We start from the raw sequence: 19798 nt of genomic DNA on the forward strand, positions 1-19798 counted from the left end.
GAGCTACCGACCCACGCCCCTCACAAGTCCTCCTCTTCCCGTCCCCTCTCCCCCGATCAAGACGTCCCCCTCCCCTCTCCCCCCTCCCTCACTCGCAGTCGGTCCACGGTTCGCTGCACTTCGGACACATCCTCGCCTGCAGCACAGGGTGGCGGGTGTGGCGGGTGTGGCGGGTGGCGGGTGTGGCGGGTGTGGCGGGTGTGGCGGGTGTGGCGGGTGTGGCGGGTGTGGCGGGTGTGGCGGGTGTGGCGGGTGTGGCGGGTGTGGCGGGTGTGGCGGGTGTGGCGGGTGTGGCGGGTGTGGCGGGTGTGGCAGGTGGCAGGTGGCAGGTGGCAGGTGGCAGGTGGCAGGTGGCAGGTGGCAGGTGGCGGGTGGCAGGTGGCAGGTGGCAGGTCAGGGCCACAGAGCCTCACGGCAACACACCCACCTGCACAGAAGTGCGCAAAGAAGGTGGACTTGATCAGCGCGTCTGTCGCCCTTCCCCCCACAACCTTCCTGGACACCGCCAGCAGCGACTCGGCCTGATTCACTAGGGTCTGCAGGACGGAGGGAGAGGCGGGAGGGGAGGGAGGGGAGGGGACGGGAGGGGGGCGCTGGAGGACAGGTGAAGGGCAGGAGGTGCGAAATCCTCCACCCCAGGGGTTTCTTCCCTGAGACGCGGCAACAATGTCCCACTGGTTCATGACAACACATACGGTGTGTATTGGGCACTCACGCCGCAAACAGCACGTACAAAACACAAAACACTCGACACACGTTCCGACGGTTTCCTCCGACCCCCCCTCGCCCCTCAACCCATTCCCTTCCCCACGCGTGCTGCATGTGGTGCGGCTTCTTTGCATGGCACACACGCCGTACACGCACCTGAAACCCGCACGCCTGTAGCACGCCGTACGCGCGCAACAGCTGCCAGGTGCTCTGCCCCTCAAACACGGCCTTATGGTCCGAAAAGGACAGCACCGGCGACGGTGGCGACGTGGCCGTCGCCACGGCTGTGTTCGTGGCCGTGGACGCGGAGCTGGCGGCGGGTGCAGCAGCAGTAATTGCAGCGGCCCTGCCAGGCGAGCTGGCGGCGGCAGCGGCGCCAAACGCCCTCAAGATGCTGCCACTACCGAAAGCGCCGACGGCTGTGACGGATAAGGCAGTGTTGACGCCGTACAGCTTGTCGCCGTACAGGAGCTGGCAGGCCGCGCGGCGCGGGTCACCGGCAGATGGAGTACGGATTGCTGCGGCCAGCCATCTGGTTCTGCACCGCGGGGTGGGGGTTGGGGTGGGGGTGGGAAAGGTAGGCACCGGAAGAAAGCGGCTGTCAATAAAAAAATTCTTCTCAAAAGGGGTCAACAAGGAATGCAGTAGACTGAGAACTGGCTGAGTGGCCAGGTTATCCACTGAAGAACTAAGTGGACCGGCAGGGACAATTACACAGCAGAGGCAACGACGAACGACCTCTTTAATGCGTAGCGTACCCTATGCCGAGGGAAGGGGCTGCTGCGGAGATCAAAGCCGCGGCTGCGGTTCCTGCGGAGCGTGGTGTAGCCGAGTGCATCGCATATGGTCGCCGCGCCGTGAGCGGCAGTAACAGAAACAGGAGTGGAGCGGCTCTGATGCCGGGATGGAGGGCAAGCCAAGGCCGAGGGCGAGGGGAAAAAAGAAGATGCGTTAAAGGATGCGTTAAAGGATCGTTTTTGTCATTCATGTTGCGTGCAGATTCACGTCACGCATGACTTTCTGCCTCAAGCCAGACTAAGCTGAGGGTTTTGATATGAAAGCAGCAAGGAGCGAGGAGTGGCTTCTGCGGAGTTTGCCTGGACGGGGAAGGCGGGGAGATGTGGGCGTCAAAGGCCAAAAAAGGGTTGCCAAACTTTGTCCTGTGGCCAGTATTACCAATCTTGAGAATTACGAAAATCAACCACGTGTAATGCGCGTGCAATATGGTATACGGGAATTGGTTGCGTAGAAACTACGGAGGGCTGGCGTGGCATGGCATGAGTGCGACGTCATTTCCACGCAATATCCCTGACGGAGGTATACATCGCTAGCTGATTGAAATTAAATACATCAATGTCGTAGTGGTATAATGTGGCACAATCGTGATGGTGGCTTCTACCTTCAACGAGCTACCGTTGCAACTGGAGAGGTGAGCCAAATCTTAACCCTCGGGAAGTCTTTTTCAAGTCCTGATAATAGAGGTAAGATGTAAGCTGCTAACGCATTCCTTATCCATATTGAGTGCAAACACTTGCGAAGAGAAGACAAACAGTCGGCCAAAGTGTTAACGCTCGGAGGGCACACCCGTCCTTCCCAGAAAATGTTTCAAGCCTAATATTACATAGAAATGTATGTGGAATGCTTGCAATTTTTGTGAACTACAATCCCAGATGAATAGTATTGGTTCGTTGTAGTTGAAATTAGGGGCCTTATGACCCTTCTCACACACAATTGCCTCATTTCCTTAGGACGGACCTCTAGGATGTCAACTGTCATCGCTTGGCTTTCGAAGAGTTGTTGTTATCCCGTTATTGCATCATAAGCTTGGCCGTCCAGCAGGACAACCCTACATCTACGTGCGAAACAAATTTTAATCACTGCCAGTTTCCAGGAGTCATGAAAGCCATTAGAAATGACAACCTTCAAAAACTGGAGCTAGAGATGATATCGCCCCTTGGGCGGCGCTTGGCCCCGCTTAATATAGGGCCAGGATTCAGATACGTGTCTCGGCGGGGGGAGGGAGATGTCAACAAGGATCTGTAATCAATCCCAGGGCGCATCCAAAGTACGGCCGCGCATGAGACCATGTGAACAGCTGAAATTGCGCGAGGAGCGCAAATTAGGAAGCCTTCAGGACAGGGAGGCCAGTGGAGCATTTGCCAACAAAGACTGGATTTCCAAAGACGCCAAACGGTCGGTACCATGACTTGTTACGGGACATGGTATGGGTTGTGCGCGTGGCATGTGACCTGTGCCATCCCTGGCGATGTCCTAGCTTCAATCTCTGCACCTTTTGACGAACCTGCTGGAAGTAAACCCGACATGAATAAATGGATGAAGCATACATACAGATAGGATACGGTTGCTTCAGCGATAATTGTTCAACTAGGGACCAACCAAAGTGGGGGAGCAACTGTTGGTGTTCGAGCATTGGAGAGGGATAAACGTCACGTTTGTGACATACTTAAAACTAAAAAAATATGTTTTCAAGGGTTGTCTTGTAACATACGATCATCCAATTTAACGCACCAGAGCAGCGAGGAGAGTAGTACGACAGCTGGACAGGAAGCGGTTGAGAGCAGAAACTTTGACATACAGGCTGCTTATTGCTACGTAATCGCTCAAATAATGCAGATTGTACTTCACCCGCATCGTGATTTCTCGGACTGCATACAAACGGGGTGGCACCGGGTTGACAAGGTAGTGTGCTCTAAAGCAGCTTTTATATCTGCTTCACGTGGTTATCATCACTTTGCTGAACATGACTGCTCACATACTAGTTGCAGAAGGTCAAGACATAAAGCCGGAACAAATATCTTTTCTTTGAAAGTTACCTTCAACAATAAGGTGACACCGTCGTCGACATACTGGGATTTGGGTTGGTAAACGCTAAGAAGGAAGATAATGCCTGAAAATTTTTGACTTCGTCTTTGCGGCGTCAATGGGACTTTCAACGGCCCTGCGCAGGCACAGCATGGCGCTGGACGCAGCAGCCTCTGCGCCGGATCAGAACGGTACAGAGTACGTCCCTGGGGACGAGGCTGATCCCGCAGAGCAAACGGCGATTGAGGAAGCTTCTGTGATACATCTCCTGCGCGTTTTGGTAGCGGAAGCCGCGCCGCCCGCAAAGGTGTCGGACGATGTCATGGACCACGACTCTCCGGCTGCCGCCCAACTACAGGACGTCAACGACGTGACTTGTGAAGAAGCGGGCTGCTTGCTATGGGATATGAGCGCCTCGCGCCCCGTCGCGCGGGTCATGCTCCGGAACCGGGCCCTAGAAGCACTCGAAGTTGTTATTGCACGCCAGTTGCAAGTCTGTGCGGAAAGATCGGACACGACTGTGGGACCAGCAATTGCAGGCGCAACGGCGTTCGCAACGGCCGGCGACGGCAGCGTAAGCCCAGATGATCGCCAACCTGACCAGCAGCAGCGCCAACGCCCAGTCCAAACTGCGCTGCGAATCCTTGAAATATGCATCGGCACTCTTGCCAACCTAATCGTCACTCAGCCCGCCGCGGCGACCGCGGTCAGCGGCCGGAATGAGCTTCTGGCGCTGCTGTTGCAGCCCCGAGGCCCGGAGGACAACCACCCAGATGGCGGCTTGGACTCGACCTGCGGCGCCGCCGCTGGCGGGGGCGCCTTGTACGTGGACGACGCTCGTGTGTTGTCCGAGCTTTTTAGGCTCTTCAGCCTTGCATTACGGTGCCAGGCAAGTCTCATGGCAGGTTGTTTAAATTAGCAACTGTCCTTTCCTGCTGCTGAAAAAGTACACCGTCATATCAGCCCGCGCCAGGCTTGGACATCTGCCGTTCTGACACCTCTGGCGCGTTCTGTGCACGTCCTTGTATTTCATCTTTCCTTCTCCCCATGTGGGCCCCCGGCCGCCCTCTACCTCCCCGGCTGACAGGGCTCTGCTGTCTGGCTGCGGGAGCTGAGCTCTCCGGCGGTGCTGCAGCGCGTGATGTGGGTCGGAGTCGCCACGGCGGATGCACAGCTGTTCGCGAGGTGAGAGGAGGGCCCCCTAGAGCCCGTTGGGTGAGCTACTTATTAACCCTCCCAGGGGGGTGATGGGAGCCGAGCTGCTACGAATTTAGCTATGTGTTGTTAAAATGTATCGTGCACTGCCGCTGCAGCCGCCGCCTCATCGCTTGGGTAGTGCTAAACCCGTCACAGCTGGACCCTTTCCTTTCCTTTTCTCTTGCCGCAGGTTTCTGGACGTGATTGTGGCGCTGTTGCACGCCACGTCATCGGCATCCGCAGCGGAAGTGGAAGTGGAAGTGGAGAAGGTTGGGTTTCCAGCGGAAGCCAGGACAGCAGCAACGACGGGCGCGGCCGGTGTGGACGGCGGCGCTGCAGCCGTACTGCCGGCGGCCGGTCGATTTGGGGGCAACGCCTGCTGTTCGGTGCTGTTGGAGTGCGGCTTGATAGAGCTGCTTCACCAGGTTTTGCTGCAGGCGTTGAGGGCGTGCATGCCGGCGGTGAGTGAGAGTGTCGATGTGGGTACGGGGGAAGGAGAGGGGGGGCTGTGATTGTACGATTGATGGATCAGCCGCCGTGCGGTTAATGCCGTACCGTACCGCACTGCACTGCAAGAAGCCGCGTCGTGCGGCACCGTCGCTCGACGATGCCCACAGCCGACCTACAACCCGACATGCTTTTGGCGTGTTGCTGTCTCTGTTCCTGTCCTCTGCCTATTGCTCTGTCCCCAGGAAGAAAAATACAGCGAGCTTGGCGGCGGCGGCGGCGGCGGCGGGGGCGACGCCACAGACGTGTATGGCGGCAGCGCGGTCGGCAGCGATGGTCAGCGCACCGGGGCCTCAACGCCGTCCATAGTGAGCGGGGCGGCGACGGCAGGAAGGCCAGCGGGCCCGCCGGCGGCCGCTGCTGCCGTCGCCCTGGCCACGGCGGCCACAGCTGACAGGGGGGTTTCGGACTCGTGCATTGGCGGATTGGCGGCGCTGGCTGGGACGCAAACGGCGGCGGCAGCGGCGGCAGCAGAGGTTACGCCAAGGAGTGACGGCAACTGGCGTTACAATCAGCCGCCGGATGCAGTTCACGACACCACGGCAGTAGCCACTGATGCATGGCCCGAGGGCCACATGTCCCGTAGGGATACAGACGGTGGTGGTACCGATGGGGGCGCGCCACCCAGCCAAGACGCAGCAGCCGCAGCCGCAGCCGCGGCAAATGCTGCAGCGGATTCGGGGGCGGCGGCGGCGGCGGCAACCACGGCGGCGGCGGCCACGGCGGGTCCCGTGCCGCTGAGCGACGAGGCGGTGGATGCGGCTCTTCGACTGATCGAGGTGCGACCTTGCCTCGCCACGCTGCGCCTCTGTGTCTCTTCGCCTCCACTGGCCTCGTGGCACCCCCCGCCGCCGCCGCCCGCTCAACGCCGCCCGCTGCCTTTAACCCCTTGCCCCTCTGTCGGCCGTCGCCAGCCGGCCGACCGACCGGCTTGGGATTGTGTTGTTTAGCAGTCCTACACCGTTTTGATTCAAAAGTCGCGAAACATTCCTATACTTCTCAGGGCGCGCTTGTATGTTATATATTTTAAATATTTCACATTTTTTCTGTGCAGGTCTACAGGAGGCTCATATAAGTTACTTTCCATTCCTTATATACCTGAAGTTTACCTTTCCTGTGCGGCCTGTGGATCTATGTCCTTGTATGTGTGTGCATCTAGGAGCTGGTGAGCCCCAGCGGCCCGCTTGTCGTGCCGGGAGCCAACAAGGGCCCGTGCTCGGAGAAGACTCAGGACCGTGAAGGCGGCAGCGGCAGCGGCAGCGGGGCAGCCGGCGTGGGCGTGGGCGTGGGCGGCGGGGAGGTGCTGCTGCAGCTCCATGCGGCGAGAGGACTCCGGCCGGGGCTGATGCAGCTGCTGCTGGGCCTCCTGCGGTACCAGTACGACAGCATGCAGGTACGGCACGTTTACGGGAATATGACGTGCGGACGGTTACGAGAGATGAATTTACACGGTGTTGCTTTTGCCTGCCTTCTCTCGCGCCTTCCACGGTACTGCGGCACCCCACGTAACAGCGCCCTTACCTGACAGGCGAGCCCGCGCTCATTCGTTGACACTGCTTCGCTGATTCGCTGTACACCGTACCCTGTAACACATGACGCATAAGTCAGCATCAGGACACACATACACACACACTACCCTTTGTCTTCTCCTAGACTATCTGTCCTTATATCTCTTTTGTATCTGCTTTTTGCGGCAGTGGTTCGTCGTACCCCCCTCGTCTTGGGCGTTCTCGGATGGATCTTCCCTCCCTCGAGTACGCGCTGGCTGCTGAGCCGACGTTCAAATAATACAACTCCAACCCCTTTGCCTCCTTTGTCTTGTCGTGCCGAACCGCTTGCTGATCTGTAAACTAGGGTTTTAGGGAGTTGGGGCCTTTGCTGAGCTCGATTTGTGGTGGTGGTGGTCGTGGCGGTGGTTGGTTGGTTGTTTGCTGCCCACAGGTGGTTGAAGGCCTGTTGGTGGTGCTCGTGGATCTCGGTCCTGCCGTACAAGATGCGGTAGCTGCCTCAACACCGGATCAAGCCGCGGCGGTCGCGGCCCGCCTGGTGGAGCTGTTGCAGGAGAGCCGCTACAGCCCCGCTGATGGCGCGGAATCGTCTGTCATACAGCTGCAGCAAGGCGCCTGGTACCTGCTCGCCGCCACGCTGCGTGGCGCTCTGGCGGCTGCCGCCGCTGCAGCTGCGACGACCACTTCGCCGCCTGCCTTGAAGGCCACGGCGCGAAACGGCTTGAAGTGCGTTGCCAACAAGGACCCCGGGACAAGCACGAACGCGATCCAAGCAAGGGCGTTGTCCTCCGGGCAAGTAGCAGCAGCAGCAGCGGCGATGGCGAACTGGCGCGCGAGCTGGCCGTCCCTGGAGCGCTCTCTCGCGGCGCTCTATGAGCTGCCGCGGCCGGAGGGCGGGGTGGGCTACGCGCGGGCGTGCTGTGTAGCGGGTCTGGGGCTACTAGAGCAGCTGTGGGGAGTGCGAATTGCGGCGGCGGCGGCGGCAGCTGCCGATGGGCACGATCCCGCTTCTGCCGGGATGAGTCCTGCTGCCGGCAGTGGCGCACGTTGCGATAGTGCTGGTGGCGATGATGACCGCAGTGCACAGGGGGGTTCGGAGGTGCAGCGGGCCGGTGGTTTCGGAGCGGGGCCAGCGGTTTCGTTGGAGGACGGGATGACGGGGGTAGAGGGGGTGGAGTGCGGGGGGAGAGGTGGGAGCAGGCCCCCGGGTGGGCAGGCGGAGTCGTTGGTACGGCTGGAAACCCGCCTGCAGCGCATGTTGGCTGTACTGGGTTCGCGGGCCTAGGGATGTGCTTTGGCCTCTGTGTTATTGAGGGGGGAAGGGGGAACCACAAACGTGTGAAGCTGTTGCCAGGGCAAGAGTGTACCAGACGAGGGGGGCTGGGGGGCTAGGGCCTGCGGAGTGGAAGCAGAGCCGGAAGGCAAAGGGGTAAAAGGAGTCAGTAAGGGCCGACGGGCGGAAGGGGGAGGAGGGCGAGTAGGTTCAGTTAGCTTTTGTGTAGTGAAGTGAAGTTAGGAGCCCTGGGGAGGGCTGCATGACCCTGTTAGGAAACAGCGGACAGACAGCCTGAGAGGTATGGGCGCCCGCATAGTCCGGGACGCGCATGCGAGGACTCCTTCCCATCTCTCTTTAGCGGGGCTCGGACCAAGCCGGACCAAACCGGACCAAACAGAACAGAGAGTGTAGATTCTGGTGCACCGGCCCTCGATGATGTTGCCATGGTTGCTGTCCTTTTGTTGTTATCGTTGTTGTTAATGCTAGAATTTGTGATGTCGATCATTGCGCCAGATTGGCCGGCGGCGTATGGTGCGTCTGAAAGGGCACAACTTGGTGTAGATTGGGGCCCCCATGACCCATCCAAGATTTTGCCTTGTCATGCGGGGGCGAAGGGGAGCGAGGTCACGACACCATGGCGTCTTTCGCGCCGCCCGACGTTTAGTACATAGGGAGGGGGAACATTTAGTACAGGGACAAGAACATGGTGGCCAGCCATTCAGCAGCCGGCCGGGCATTCAGCCAGATATTGTGCCAGCCAGCCAGACAGCCATGGAGATGTGTGATGAAATGCGGCGGTAGCTACACCCGGGCTGGATGCGTCCCCATCCGAGGGCAGATTTAGTTGCGGTCTTTAACCCTTGTGTCCACGGTGGGTGTAGCCGTACGTATATGTTCCTTCAGCACTTTTCCGTTTCTGTGTGGAAGTATCAGTCCGTGTCTGTGTAGGCGGTTATGTGTTCTATTTGTTAACTTGTCAGGACACCCATACAGCCGGAGGCGCCACACCTCGCAGTGGGCCTCCACTTTACTGCCTGCCATACTTTTGCCTTTCGGGGTCTTTTCGTGCGGCACTTGCAGGATTGCTCCTTCCAAGCATTTGCTGCAAGGAGTCTTTGTCCAACTTTCAGTTTTTGGCACAGTGCTTTCGAACGTAGTACAGTGTAGTACTGCGTAGTACGCAAGTGCATATATATGTACGTAACGGTTCTTTGCCTGTCTTATCTCAAATTTGTAGTTCTCGTTTTTTCCGTATACACCTCGGATCTACAGTTGTCCGTTTTTTTGTGACTCTTTTGGAGCGCGCATCGCTAACTGGTAATGCATGTAGAAGATCATAAAACGGGACTCGCGGCCAGTGCGACGTGCTTTTGCGGTCTCTAGCGTCATAGAAGGTCAGCCTGGGTTTTTTCCGCTGTACGACCGTACGACCGTACAGGAAAACCTGATGGGCCCGTTCCTTCCTTGTTCGACCGGTATGGGGGGGGTTGGAAGGGCGACTCGAGCGGATGCGTCATTTGAATACAATCGATACACACCGAACACACACAAACACACGCGCGCGTCGTAGCGTGTGTGTACACGGCCTAGAGGTTAGGAGGGACCTAGCCAGGGCGGTCGGAGCAGCCGACGGCGGGTAGACCGCACACAGTCGTTAAGGTAAGCGGCTTTAGATCGGTCAAAAGTTAGGCCTAGGTGTGCAATTCAATGATAGGGCCACAAGAGGCAAATCAGGTGACAAATCTCAACATGCAATGGTGGATCGGATGCCTCTATGCGTGATAATGGCACATCTCCCCTTCATTCAACTACGGGTAAAAGAGATTATATGCGTGCGGTGCTTGTATAGTTGGTTTCGGAGGAGCGGACGATGGATGGCCATATGTGGCGTACCTCACTTTTTTACAATGGACACAGGCAGCGACGTGTCCTTTTTCCAGATTCTCGCGGATCAGCCAGCAGCAGCAGCAGCAGCCTGGGCATCCGGATGAGGCTTTGCAAGGGGCGCTGTTCGTGGGTGGATGAAGGTTGCAAGAACGCCCTCTTAAGCATTAACCATCTACGTTGGTCTGTATCGAGGGACCCCCGTACGAGCCCCGTATGAGCGGTGCATGAGAGGTGCATGAGGCTGGTGTCATACCATTCCCGTGTGTGTAACCACCAGGTCTGTCGGGCTACCACCAGGGGAGGGTACACCCGGACCATACTGCGCCGTCGCTCTCTGTTTCGCTGTGGGGCCCCCTTCCCCTTCACCGCTTTTGCTTATCAGCCGGGCGGCAAGTAGCCTTGACCCCCCGGGGTCCTCGCCTGAACCGGTAGCTGCTTAACAACTCGTCTTCTTCGTTTTCTCAGTTGCGCAATTTAGAACGGTTGATGAGGACCGCAATAGTTAACAAGGACGGCAAACACCGACGCGCAGCAAGGACCCCCTATTGACGTTACACTATAGCTACTATAACCTTCACCATCAACAAAACACAATCAAAACAATTCTGCACGGATATGCTCCTGGTCCTGGCCTTGATTGCATCTGATCCAATACGTCACAGGTTTGCTGCAAACAAACCGGTGGAAGCTATACACCTAGCCACGCGGCCTATTCGGCAGCGCGGCGGAGCGGCTAGGAGGCTCTTTCCTCTTCATCCCAATCATCACTCCAATCAGAACCTTGAATCCTGGAGCCTTGCTGCGCCTTGATCCCGCAACATTCTGAATGTTCTTCCAGCTGTGCCGGCACTGCACCTGACGTCAAGGCAGAGCAGCACGACAGTACGGCAGCTATATTGCCGCCCACATGACGCCATGTACTTTCAACTTGTAATTGTCTTTGCCGAAGCCAGGTGGGGACCACGGAGGCGACAGTGGCAAAGAAGAGGTTCTGTGCGATCGGCAGTAGCGGTTGGCGGCATCAACTAACCGTACCGAAAGAAGCAACCGAAGCTTCGCTGGGCGACGCCGGCGGTCCCGCAAGCAGCCGCCGCGCCGACGTCGCAAGCGGCGTCGTACAATGTACGACAACCTGATCAAGGTATGGCCAGTTCTCCAGTACGGCGTGCAGCTGCGCCTTCACACTGGCAGTAGTGATGGCTTTGGCGGCTGTGTAACCCCCGCCCGCCATCTCGTACAGCCGTACACCCAGCTTCCTCGGCAGCACGGCATCATCTTCTTGCATCTCGCCGCGCAGTATCATTGACAGCCAGTCCTCCCTCAAGCCCTTGAGTAATGATATCACAGTCGCAAGAGCGCCGCCGCCACCAGTGGCGCTGCTGGAGGCGCTGCTGGTAGCGACAGGACTCTCGTACAGCTGCAATAGCTGCATCCGTACGGCTCCCGTGTTCGCCAGACGCCGCAACGCCTCCGCCAACACGCCGCCATTTACTTTTATGTGAACATTTGGCAGGTGCAGCACGGTGCGGCGGGCAGTCAATTGATCCGCCACGACCTGTGGCGCTGGGGCAGTTTCCGGTAGCGATGGCGGCGGCGGCGGCGGCGGCGGCGGCGACCGCAGCATCTCGACCAAGGCCTCAAGGCCGTCTGGTCCTCGGTCCGGATTGTCCAGAGTCAGGCTAAGAACCCTCACCTCCGCCACATGGCAGCGACCCATGGGTCCGTGCCCTGCAGTCATCTTCGTCGCTGCAGGCCCCGCTGGCGCCGCCGCCTCCACGGAAGGCCCGCACGATGTAACGCTTATGATCGTGGGCTTGTGGTACGGCGCTAGTGGAGAAACCTCCATCGCCGTCGACGTCGCCGCCGCCGCTGCAGCACGCGCCGCCAGCATCTCCTCCAGGGGCTGCCAACTGGCCCACAAAGACCGCAGGGAAAGGCAAGTGTATAGAAGAAGCCGCCGCGACACGAAGTCGTACTCCCAACCGCTGCTGTGTTTCTGCCGTACCGCTGCTTCTCCTCCCCACCTTGGCGGCAGCGGCGGCTCCTCCCCCTCCCCCTCCAGCCTCAGCAGCTCCAGGGAACCCGGCAACGCGGCCAGAAGCTCCCGGGAGGGCCGCTTGGGGCCGCCGTACAGAACCAGCCGTCGGAGCTGGACGAGCTTCGGCAGACCCTCCCGTAGACAGCCGTACGGGCTGAAGTACGGACCGCCGCCATCATTAGCGTTCTTATCAGCCCTTCGTTGAAGTGTGAGATGAAGATGCTCTAGACGAGTAAGCCTCGCGAGTACGGAAATGTCAGTGCTTACGTTTCCAGGTAGGAAGACCGCCGGCAGCTCTAAGTGTTGGAGGTGTTTCAGCTGGCACAGGTTGCCTAACCAGGCATCACCTTCTTGCTTCTGCTGAGCAAGCTCCAAAGAACCGCTGCCGCCGCCGCCAATGCTATCAAGGGCAAAGCCCCCTTGATCCTCCCAAGGCGCGCCAGGCTCGTCGTACTGTACGGCCCATTTACCCCGAAGGATAAGCGCCCTCAGGTTTGGAAACAGGCCACAGATTGCGGTGGCATATGCGGGCGTAATGGCCGGAATGTCAGGCGGCACGTAAAACCCGTTCACAGCGGCAGTGGCACCAGTAATGGCAGTAGCATTCCTGTGGGATGGCGGGTAGCTGGTGCCGTACAGCTTTAGCTCAAAGACACGCGGACAGGATGCGGCCGCTGCCCCGTGCCCGCCGCCGCCGCCGCCGCCACCGCCGCCGCTGATCGCGGCCGCAGCCGCTGACGCGAAGGGCCTTAGCACCTGGGCACCGCCGCCTTCTGCCCGGATTGTCAGCCGGCTTGTACGGCAGCTGCAGCGCCGTAGATACTGCAGCAGTCCCTGTCCGTACTCTGGCCATACCTGCCTCCACCACAGTCGTGGCATCAACCAGCACCACGACTCGTACGCCTCCTCCTCCTCCCGTCGAAGCGTCTTCAGGACTGAAAACCCTCCGTCGCGCTCTAACGCCAACGTGGCGCGTACGGCACCCACGGCGCCTGGAAAACCTTCACGCTGGAGCCATCGAGCATGGGCTTTCAGCCTCTGCATCCTCTCCGTCAGTACGGCAGCCTTGGGCGGCGGCGGCGGCCGGGTTTCAGTGGCAGCGGCAAGGGCCGCGATGGCGGCAGCCGCCTCCGGCGGCGGCGGCAGCGGCGGCGCGTCTACCCAGGCGCTTGACGTTAGGTTGTCTACGTGCTGGCGAGCCTCGCGGCATGTCGCCCGCAGGCTGCATGTGGGCCTAGGTCCCAACGCCTGAATGAAAGCATCGGCGTGCGGCCCTTGCTGGAGATCGAGCAAGCGCAAGAGGTCTAGCAGCTGCAGCCGCGGCCGAAGCGGCGACGGCGATTGCGATGTTGATGATGCTGATGGCCGCGTGGCGGCGTCGATCTCATCGGCGAATCGGACCCTGCGCCGTTCCCCCGCGCCTGGCGGCAGGGGCGGCTTGGGCTGCAGCTTTGTAGATTGCATCGACATCTGGAAGCTGATGAAACGCGAATCCGCGAATCCTACGTGAGGGAAGCGTTTCGTAGGTACGGGAGGAATTTGCGATATTCTTCGCTGTCACGCACCGTATTTTCGCCTAGGTTACATGCCAAGGGTGCCGAGGAGATACATGGTTAAATTATTGCCTGCCTCATCGAAGACTGATTCCGAAAGCCGAGGACATCGTACAATTTGAGTTGAATCAGCGGATGACCATCGAGTCAAAACGACAATTGCGGTCCTACGAGGCCTTCTGATCCGAATTTTGTTTGGCTCTTGGTTACAGCAGCTGTAATGCGTTTGCAAAAGGCAAGGTAGCCATGAAGTGGTTTGTGCAGGTCTTTTGAGACGCGCGCTGATAGCATGCCAAGCATACGACCACCTTTTCCAGCCTTCGTGCTGACGACGCCACGCACTCTTTTTCCCTCTTCCAGGCTCTTCCAGGAGTTTTTCCCTCTTCCAGGCTCTTCCAGGAGAAAAGCTTGTTTTCACGAGACCATGCGGTGATCAAATGAGGCCGTGTGCAGGGAAACATACAGGGGATGCAAAAGGCGTTAATCTGGACCTCCTGCAAATATCTACGATCTACTTGTTTGCAGGATGACCACTATCGGCTCTCTTGCTTGTTTACCGGCTCATGCACCTCACAACAGCTTAGGGCAGCCTAAGGGCAGCTAACGTCTAGACAGCGAGAAGAACTTTTCGGGCCTCATACAAAGATGAGACTTCGGGAGACCTGTAAGGAAAGCGCGCTGCGAAGCATTTAACAACCTCACAAGCCTCTGTCCAGCGGGATGCAGTCGGCCATACGCTCATGGACATGGGACAGTGCGCGGACACCGCAGGATAAGTGTATCCACAACCTTAACGATGCCATGTGACGATAAGAGCAGATTCCTGCTTAGCTACCCTAGTTTCAGGTCGCCTTGTAAAGTCTTAAATTACAGGTTGCAAAACCTAAGGCACGACAACAAGAGGGCAAAACGTCCGAGGCCGGCAAAAAAAGCATCAGCCTGTTTGCTTATTGTACAGCTACCAAGGAGGAACATATCACTTGTTTCGTTATACGTTTCATATAAAGAATTGTGGCTCTGAAGGCTCATCAAGCCATTTTCATTCATGTAAAACTGATTCATGTAAAACTGAGTTTAGGACCCATGGGTCAGAATGACGCATGAATTAACTCCGTTCTTCTGAGTGATCCAGGGCAACTGAGGGACGCGCACAGGCGGCGAGTAGAGTACTAATAATGTGTCACAAAGTAATTAAAGAAACAGCTGTATTTACGAACGTAGCTTGAAGATATGCATTCCTTTGTATGCTTCAAGGAGCCTATCCATCAGCAAAAGCAAGATCAGTAGAACAGTGGCCTTCACCGTCATTCATTCTCAGTGCAAGGCACGAAGTGCATTGCAAACGGTGTTCAATCGCATCAAGGACAAAGTTGACAGGGTGAGGACACGAATGTGCCCTTTTATGTATTGGCAAAAATGCCAATTTCTTCCATGGCGGCAGTAAACCTGTGTAACTGCAAATGATGTTGGTGTTTCGGGGGCTGTTTTGCGGAGCGCGCGGGAAACGCGCCAAGTAAGAGGTCCTGCTCTTCCTTTTTCCTCCGTTTCCAGCCTTCCTGCGCGACGTAATGCAAACTTCGCGGCCTTTCTAAGCAATGAGATGAAGTTGCTGCCAAAGTTTATTCTTTCTCTGTCCGAAACAAACAGCTTGCATCACGTAATAACAGCCCTCTTTGTTTGTCCTCCTATGCACAGCAGCCAACAGGATACTGCAAAGTCGAAAAAATGGGATCAACATGAAAACGCCTTGCCCCGTATCATTTCTTCTGCAGATCATCCATCTTTTCCTAAGCTGCCTTTTCGGAACATTCAAAAACCATTAGAAACGCAAGCAACACACAAGTCGGCATGACGGCATCAAGGCCGGAGGAAGAAGATGCCAAGCCGCAGGATCAGGACGCTTCGCGGCCTGCCTTCCCGGAGGCCTTACTCCATACGGACCTCGCGAGTCGCGTCCGACTGCTTCATCTTCTCGGTCAGGTCGGGACTTTCAACCTCCGGGCGACTTGCCAACGGGCAAGAAGCCACGTGGATGAGATCCTGGCCGTTGTCTGGGTGGACGCCGCGCCGCCGCCGTTGTTGCGCATGGCGCCGCATGCACTTGGTTGCGATGGCAGCAGTGCTATGGACAGCGGAAAGGGTGAAACAGCGGCGGCGGCGGCGACAGCGGCAGCGGCGACGGCGGCGCAGCAGGCCTGGTGGCACGAGCAATGGCCGGCGCGTGCCATGCCGCTGCTGCGGGCACTTCGCAGCTGGCCTAGCTGTACGACACTGGTGATTCGAGCGGAAGGCGGCGGCGGCGGCAGCCAGCTCCTACAACCCTTTGCCGAGGTAGTGGCGGCGGCGGCGGCTGTCGACGGCGGTGGCTGTGGCGGAATCAGTTACCCCCAGGTCACCACCCTGGAGTTGCACAGTGCGCCCCTGTCGTACAGAAATTCAACGCAGCCACCGTCGACGCCGCCAAGATCATCGCTGTCGTCCGCTGGTGCCGCCGCCGTACTGTCGCCGTCCACAGCCGCCGCTCTGGGGCAGCTGTTTCCTAATTTGGAAATCATGGTCTTTCGGGGATGTTGGCGCCAAGGGCCGAACCTGCGAAGCGCCTCCGACCCGGGTAGCGGCGGCGGCGAGGAGGTCAGTGCCGTACAGCAACTGATAACCGCCTTGTCGTGCAAAGGTCCGCCGTCACCGCCGGCTCCGCCACTTCCGCTTCCGGACAGCCAGAAGCTTAAGTTGGCACCGCCGCAGGGCCGCTGTGGCGACGACGGCGGCGGCAGTAGCAGCAGTGGCGACGGCGGCGATGATGACGGGGCCGGCGGCGACGCCAGCGCTGGACGCCGCCGCCTCCGCAGCTTGGAGCTGCCCGCCGGCCTCTTCCCTGGGGCGCAAATCGCCTCGCTGACTCAGCTCCAGTGTTTGTGTCTGACGCTGGCATCGCAACCGGCCCGTGTCACTGCCCGTACCGGCGGCGGCAGAGGCGGCAGAGGTTCGTGCGGCTGTCTACGGGAGGCTCTGCCGAAGCTCGTCCAGCTCCGACGGCTGGTTCTGTACGGCGGCCGAAATCGGCCCTCCCGGGAGCTTCTGGCCGCGTTGCCGGGTTCCCTGGAGCTGCTGAGGCTGGAGGGGGAGGGGGAGGAGCCGCCGCTGCCGCCACGAGGTGAAGGCCGGCGGGCGACGTGGATGCGGTGTGAAGGTCAGGATGGGGGAGGCATCGGCGACATCGATGCTGACGGCAGAAATAGCAACGGCAGTAGCGGCAGCAGCAGCAACAACTGCCAGCCGGCATGGCAGTACGATTTTCGGTTGGGCCGCCTTCAACTGCTTCGGTTTATAACAGTATCAGACCTCATCCGCAGTTGGAAGCCGTTGGCCGATCATCTGGATGCCGTACAGGCGCCCGCCATCGCCCGTGTGGACGTGGTGCGGCTAGCCTTAATCCTGGTACGGCATGCCAAGGGAAGTTGGCAAGATTACATGATCATATGTTAACGCTAGAAATTATTTTAGTATATATGTTGTGGCAAATACATCTTTTCGGGATTTTTGTTAAATGCGCATACAAGAATAGATATGAAAGCTTGTCAGGGTTGCGGAGAGGTGGCTGGGACGGTTGGGACCGTTGGGACCGTAAAGTTAGTTGTGACGATAAAAGTGATATGACTCTGGCGAAGATCCCTTGGCACCGCTTTTCCAACCGCAGACGGACTCCAAGTCCTTTCAGTCTCCAGATGACCTGCTGGAGAAGTTGCTACAGCTGCTGCAGGGGCGGCGGCGGCCGCCTCCGCCGTCGCTACTGCAGCCGCCGTCACAACCAAACGAGCTCTTCGCCGTGTCCACGTCCATATCTACACCCACCTGCACCTGCACGCACACAAGCACAGGGCGGCCTACCGCAGCACGGCGGCAACCACCAGCGTCATCACACTCGCCGCCGTCGACATCACCGCTGCCGCCGCCGCTGCTGTACATGCGGCTCCTGTTCGTACTGGGTCGCGCCAAGGGCGTTGCCGCCGCCGCCCGGCAACTCATGGTCACGGGGGCAGTTGGCGTGGAGGAGCTCTCTGTTCTCCGGCAGGACGGCAAAATGGCGGGATTTCAAGTCGGTGGGATTTTAGGCGGCGGCGGCGGCGGCGGCGGCGGTGGCGCCGCCGCCGCGATCGGGGCCCCCGGAGAGGTCAGCACGCTGCCGAAGCTGTTACGTGTCATTGCAGAGGCGACGCCGCCACATTGCCTGCCTAGGAAGCTGTGGATTGAGGACGGTGTGGAGTTGTTGCTTGAAGAGGACAGGACCGCACCTGGCGGTGGCGGCGGCGGTGGCGGCGGTGACGGCATTTCGGGAACGGAAGCGATGGCCGTAGCAATCGGCGTGGCGTCAGCAAGCTCGGCCATTGCCAACACGGGCGACGGCGGCAGCGGCAGCGGCGATAGCGGCGGCGTTGCGATAGTGAATAGGGACGGCGGCGACAGTGGCGGCGCTGGGGCCCGCCCCGCCTTCGCGCCGAAGCTGGCCGAAACGTTGGCGCTGTGGCGACCGTTACGTCGCGTGGTTCTCGACAAGTTGGATGAACCGTTGGATACGGAAGGGCCACCGGCGGAGCCCCATCAGCCGCCTGCGGCAGCGGCGGAAGCTGCAGATGCCGTACAGCAACATGTCCCAGCTGCAGCTGCTGCTGCTGGACCTGTCGCCGGTGCGCCGCTGGCGGCAGCGGGCGCCGCCGCCGCCGCCGGCGCCGCCGCGGGCCCACTGGCGCCTGGAGACGCCGTCACCACTCAAACTTGTACGGCAACCACGCCGCGTCAGCATGTTCAGTTATTGATGCTGCTGGCGGGTCTTCTGGGTGACGGGAATGGGCCCACTCGCACGGGCAAATGTTACGTGTCGATGCATGTGCCAGGGGGCCCAGCCTTTCGGGCAGCGTTACGAGATGAGATCATCCGGAATCTCCCTGGGTCGCTTTTTGTCTGGAAGGCTACTGACGGCAAACTTCATTTCGATGGCAGTAGCAGGCAAGGTGGCGACGGCGGCAGTAACAGCGGCGGTAGCGGCGACGGCGGCAGTAGCGGCGGCTGTCCGACGGACCGGAGTGAGGTGCCAATGGGTGGTTGCGTAGGTAGTGCTGCACGGCAGGAACGGCCGGGTCCCGTCACGCTGTTGCTGCTGCTGCTGCTACTGCTGTGCGCGCTGCCGCTGCTACTGCCGGTTGTGACAATCCTGACGCCGCCGATGTTGCTGCTGCGGGGACTCTCGTCCTTCCGCGCCCGCTTGGTTTCGGGGCGTATTGGCCCAACGACGGATGGCCCGGAGGGCTGTGGAACGATCTATGGTGGTTCATCGGCACCGACCCATGGTTCGGTAGAGAAGGAGGAAGGGACCCGCGGGTCCGTGTCGGCGACAGCGGCCGAGGAGGAGGAGGGCAGCTTCCAGACGCGGCTTCTGTACGCGTACAACGAGGGCAGTGGGCCGCTTAGCCGCTTGACTGTGTATCTGGGTGAGCGGGAGCTGTGACGTCGTGCAGCAGAGACCGGTTATTTCTTACCGAATGGATCCGTACATTTCCGTACATGCGGATGATGCACCGACAGAGCACTTATATACACACACATGCATGCATACCTACCTACCTACATACATAAAAACACTGAACACGGAAAATCGGCGAGAGGAACTAGGAACGAGATGTCGCGCATGTCGAAAATTATAAGGTGGTGGTGAATCTCGGTGCCGTTAGTCACTTTTTGCCTTGCGGAAGGTGTTATACCGCTGTTTAGGTCAGCTTGAAAGGTCTGCAAAATACGAAGGAGCGCGCGTGAGTACGGCTGAGCTGTGCGTACGGCTGTACGACAGTACGGAAAGTGCGTGAGTCGGGCGGACCCCATGAGTGCGCGGTGCTGTTGTTGGCGCTCTGTTTGGCTGTCTATGGCAGTGGAACCGCGTCGAGCGACAGTTTTAAGAGTCAAGATGGAGATTTGTTTTTTGGGGGCGGTTGGAGACTCGTACCACCGAGGCTGGAGCAGTTGTTTTGGCGGTCCTTGCCATGTGGTGGGGGGGAGGAGGGGATGCCTGATCAGGCAATACGCTACTATGCGGTGCGCGTACCACGGAACGGAATAGGCAATTAAGAGGGCGGCCTAACGTTACCTTGGGAGCATGCGCGAGGGTTTTTATTACCTTAGCGGTAAAGGACGAGGTTTACCTGAGGACCGATACGCATTATTATAGCTGTGTGCGCTTGGCGAGGTGTCGACAGGTTCAGCCAAAAGATTTGACGGCTGTCAGAAAACAGATTTTGCCAGGTGCGGCCAG

At 58.9% G+C, this 19798-nt stretch overlaps 4 protein-coding genes across 4 annotated transcripts in view; 2 read left to right on the forward strand and 2 right to left on the reverse strand.

Annotated features, from left to right (window-relative positions):
* prodhB (proline dehydrogenase/oxidase) overlaps nucleotides 1-1546 on the reverse strand; it is a gene marked incomplete at its 5' end in the record, with an annotated part of 8524 nt that extends 6978 nt beyond the window's left edge. Inside the window, 4 exons of the mRNA XM_002952243.1 lie at nucleotides 93-136; nucleotides 428-536; nucleotides 865-1246; nucleotides 1467-1546. Coding sequence (XP_002952289.1) covers nucleotides 93-136; nucleotides 428-536; nucleotides 865-1246; nucleotides 1467-1546 — 615 coding nt within the window. The remainder of the gene's footprint in view (nucleotides 1-92; nucleotides 137-427; nucleotides 537-864; nucleotides 1247-1466) is intronic.
* Nucleotides 1547-2093: 547 nt separating this feature from the next.
* On the forward strand, nucleotides 2094-9176 carry VOLCADRAFT_92894 (uncharacterized protein; the record flags this gene model as incomplete). Its single annotated transcript, XM_002952167.1, has 8 exons — nucleotides 2094-2137; nucleotides 3676-4357; nucleotides 4619-4716; nucleotides 4919-5189; nucleotides 5421-6014; nucleotides 6395-6628; nucleotides 7177-7933; nucleotides 9100-9176. 8 exons carry the CDS (start codon nucleotides 2094-2096, stop codon nucleotides 9174-9176), a joined length of 2757 nt encoding a protein of 918 aa, XP_002952213.1.
* A 1426-nt stretch (nucleotides 9177-10602) lies between these two features.
* Nucleotides 10603-14805, reverse strand: VOLCADRAFT_92895 (uncharacterized protein; the record flags this gene model as incomplete). Its single annotated transcript, XM_002952244.1, has 5 exons — nucleotides 10603-10761; nucleotides 10937-11816; nucleotides 11931-12952; nucleotides 13133-13446; nucleotides 14715-14805. The coding sequence occupies 5 exons, from the start codon at nucleotides 14803-14805 to the stop codon at nucleotides 10603-10605; spliced, it is 2466 nt and encodes an 821-aa protein (XP_002952290.1).
* Nucleotides 14806-15345: 540 nt separating this feature from the next.
* VOLCADRAFT_92896 (uncharacterized protein) lies at nucleotides 15346-18311 on the forward strand (the record flags this gene model as incomplete). The annotated part of the gene is made up of 5 exons (XM_002952168.1): nucleotides 15346-16128; nucleotides 16402-16687; nucleotides 16832-16935; nucleotides 17195-17668; nucleotides 18201-18311. 5 exons carry the CDS (start codon nucleotides 15346-15348, stop codon nucleotides 18309-18311), a joined length of 1758 nt encoding a protein of 585 aa, XP_002952214.1.
* Between the last annotated feature and the right edge of the window lie 1487 nt (nucleotides 18312-19798).

Source organism: Volvox carteri (genome assembly GCF_000143455.1).
Source record: "Volvox carteri f. nagariensis unplaced genomic scaffold VOLCAscaffold_28, whole genome shotgun sequence".
NCBI lineage: Eukaryota > Viridiplantae > Chlorophyta > Chlorophyceae > Chlamydomonadales > Volvocaceae > Volvox > Volvox carteri.